The 3465-nt window shown below is 30.4% G+C and overlaps 1 protein-coding gene across 1 annotated transcript; it reads left to right on the plus strand.

The window, feature by feature from the left end:
- Positions 1-1794: 1794 nt before the first annotated feature.
- LOC105108237 (uncharacterized) lies at positions 1795-3067 on the plus strand. Its single transcript, XM_011002481.1, has one exon. It carries the CDS (start codon positions 1854-1856, stop codon positions 2877-2879), a length of 1026 nt encoding a protein of 341 aa, XP_011000783.1. The 5' UTR covers positions 1795-1853; the 3' UTR covers positions 2880-3067.
- The last annotated feature ends 398 nt before the right edge of the window (positions 3068-3465 follow it).

Here is a 3465-nt window from a genome sequence, read left to right on the forward strand (position 1 = left end):
GAGGTGGATTCAAAAGATGTTGGCGCGGCAGCACTCCACTCTATTTGCTTTTAACAGCACCGAATGAAATTGCTTTCTAAATAGTATTTTATGAAAAAAATATAAATTTTTTATTTAAAATTAATTTATTTTTATGTTTTTAAATTATTTTTATATATTAATATAAAAAATAATTTTTTAAAATAAAAATATTATTACAATACACTTCCAAACAAAAATATACTTTAAAAAATAATCCTTTATCTCATCCGCAAACACCATCTGCATCTTAAAATTATTGGAGCAGCAGCACTCTGCACTCTATGTTTCTTTTACATCCTATTGAAGAGTTTTGCTTTTGTTGTTGGATTTATTTTTTAAAATTATTTCTTACTTGAGAAGATATTAAATTAATATTTTTATTAGTGTTTATTAATTATTTTGATTTATTAATATTACAACTAAAAAAATAAAAATATTATTTTAATATATTTTACATTAAAAAACATTTAAAATATACAATTAATGGATTTGAACAGGGGGGATGTCGCCATAAATGACACCATAATACAATTTAGGATCCTTTTACGAACCAGCCAAAACTAAATATTTTTTTTTCCGAATGATTTTAAAAATGTACCTCCCACGTTAGTGTATTTAAAGTAATTTAATAAATTCTTTAAAGTGTTAGCTTAAAATTTAAATTTAAATTTAAAAATTGAAAAATAAAGTATTTTTTCTCAACTATCAATCCAGAATTTTAAGTTAGCAAACACCTGATGTGAAGCAACTTCCAATAATAAAACACTTCTATAAAATATTCTATTTACTAAAAAAATAAAATTCATAATAGGGAAATAAAATTAAACGTCGGATCATGTAACAAGAGTAGTTGTCTTGTTAATGCTAGTTTGGAATTGAGTTTGAATATACTTTTCATTAAATTTTTTTAAAAAATTTTTAAACTATTTTTTAATATTTTTAGATCGTTTTAATATAATGATATTAAAATAAATTTTAAAAAATAAAAAATATATATTATTATGATAAATTTTAAATAGAAAAAACATTAAAAACATAATATTTAAAATACTTTTAAACACTCCTTTTTACTCTCATAAATTATCATTTTTTCCCTCACCCTTCTCGACACACCAGGTCAAATAATATGATAGATGGGTATTCAAAAATAGCAGTTTTTTTTAAAATATTTTTTATTTAAAAATATGATAATAGTTTGTTTTAAAATATTTTTTATTTGAAAATATATCAAAATAATATTTTTTTATTTTTTTAAAAAATTATTTTTAACATCATCACATTAAAATATTAAAAAAATATTAATTTAAAATAAAAAATAAAATAAATTTTATTTTTTATAAATATTTTTAAAATACAAAAATAAATATATTTATAATAAAAAAAATAATAACAAGATTTTTTTTTTTGGGCAAGTGTAATAACAAGATTTATTGCTATCCTTATATTATAAAAGTTTTAGAACCCAAAGCAAAGTTTCATTTTAATCCCTGTAACGTATAAACAACAAATATTTATTTACAAATCGGTCCTTGTTTAGAAGATTTTTTATCCTTATATTTTATAGAAATTACACTCTGGCCTTAATGATTCAGATCTTTTATAATCTTTGGGTTCAATACATAGCTCAATGCTTTGTCCCATTTGTCAACTTCTGCTATTTGGAGCACTGCTATATTCGTGCAGTGTTTGTTTTTAAAGTTTCGACATTTCACTGCAAAAAATTGAAATCCCATCATCACATCACTGTCACTCTCCCATACCTTGATGTATAAAGATCCATCCTTGGCCACTAAATAACTTTCAGCTTGCAATTCACTCACATTTGAACTAGAATGGGGGACTTCTCTTTACTTCAAAACACCCCAGTTGAGTTACCTACAGAGGGAGCTGATGAGAGAGTGAAAATGTTGCTCGAGTACTTCAAATCAGAAGAAGACATGGGATGTGGAGACAGCTTTGCAGAGAGAGCTGAATGGTACTATCAGAAACGCCCTCAACTTCTTGCTTTACTTCGAGACTTGTACAATGGGTACACAGCCTTGATGGACAGATGCAGTAGAATGGAAAAGGGCAAGAAACTTAGCAATCATTTCTCATTTCCGATGTTAATGGCTCTTGATGATGACCAAGATCAAGAACGTAGTGGTGGATCTAGCAGTTGCCAGTTTCTTGATTGGGATGCTGAGAGTTCTATGTCTTACCAACACCCCACAACCCCCTTTCAAGATGGCAGTAATACCGTTCTTGGCATGGATGAGGTTGTAGTTGATCTTGTAATGAAGAATGTAGAGAATGATATACTAGCAGACCAGCTTAGTGAAATGGAGAAGCAGCAGCAAGGCCAAGAATCAATATGGAGAAAAGTAGAGCTATTAAAGAAACTTCTTGAGGTGTTGGAGTCAGAGAGGATAGTGTTACTGAATGAGAATGTGAGATTGGGGTACAAAATGCAAGCCGTGTTGGAAGAAAACAAAGGGTTGTCATCTGAAGCAGTGTTCTTAAAGAGGAAAGCTGGTGAGCTAGCTAGGTGTGTGTTAAAGATGAGGGAGGATCATAGGGTGTCTATGCTTACTAGAAAAATTGAGGATCTTCAAGGACAGATATACGGGTTGGAGATGAGAAACAAGGACTACTATCTGCAGTTGTTGAGGAAAGAGCTGCAAGGAGAAGAGAAAATCAGCAGCAGAGAAGATGATGGCGTCGCTTTTGTGGGCTGTTGCTTTCAAATAGAGAAGCTGAAGTTGAAGAAAAAGGATGGAGCTTCTGTTAGTAAAGGTGGTGCAAAGAGACGGCCAAAATGGTGGGAAAAGATCAAGAGCATGGACTTGTTTATGTGTGGCTTTCAGTGTTCCCCTTGACATTCCATGGCTACCTCCCCAGACTGCTACCGCTGCTGCATCAGATGGGAGTTCCAGGCAGATAATTCTTAGTTTTGTTTTCTTCCTAGCTTGGCTTACATCAATGAAGTATGGGATAATACTATCTGATGTCTTAAATTCTGTTTAATCCTAATAGAGATAGTAATATTTTATCTAATTAGATATTCGTTTACGTTTTTGCTGATGCTCAAAAGTAGGATGGAACATGTCTAAATTTGGCAAACAGTTTTTCCCAGAAATTTGAGTATCAATGCCTAAATTGCTCGTAGGATATTTAAGATGCACTTCTTGATCATGCTTGCCTACCAAACAAGTAGAATTACCATAGGATTTTCATTTTGATGTTAAGAAGTTTTTGTTTTGTCTTTTGTATGCAAGGAGATAGCATAAAGAAGGAGCCGTCAACAGGTAAGCTCCTCCATTGTTGCCCAGATGGAGAAACGAGCCCCGAAAAAAGTAGAGAAGAGTTTAAGAAACCTGTTTGGATCAGCTTGCGCGGCTGATGATTAATTTTGTGAGTTTTGAAATTAACTATTAATAATTATTATATAAATAATTAAAATTT

Source organism: Populus euphratica, unplaced genomic scaffold, assembly GCF_000495115.2.
Source record: "Populus euphratica unplaced genomic scaffold, PopEup_1.0 scaffold184.1, whole genome shotgun sequence".
NCBI classification, from domain to species: domain Eukaryota; kingdom Viridiplantae; phylum Streptophyta; class Magnoliopsida; order Malpighiales; family Salicaceae; genus Populus; species Populus euphratica.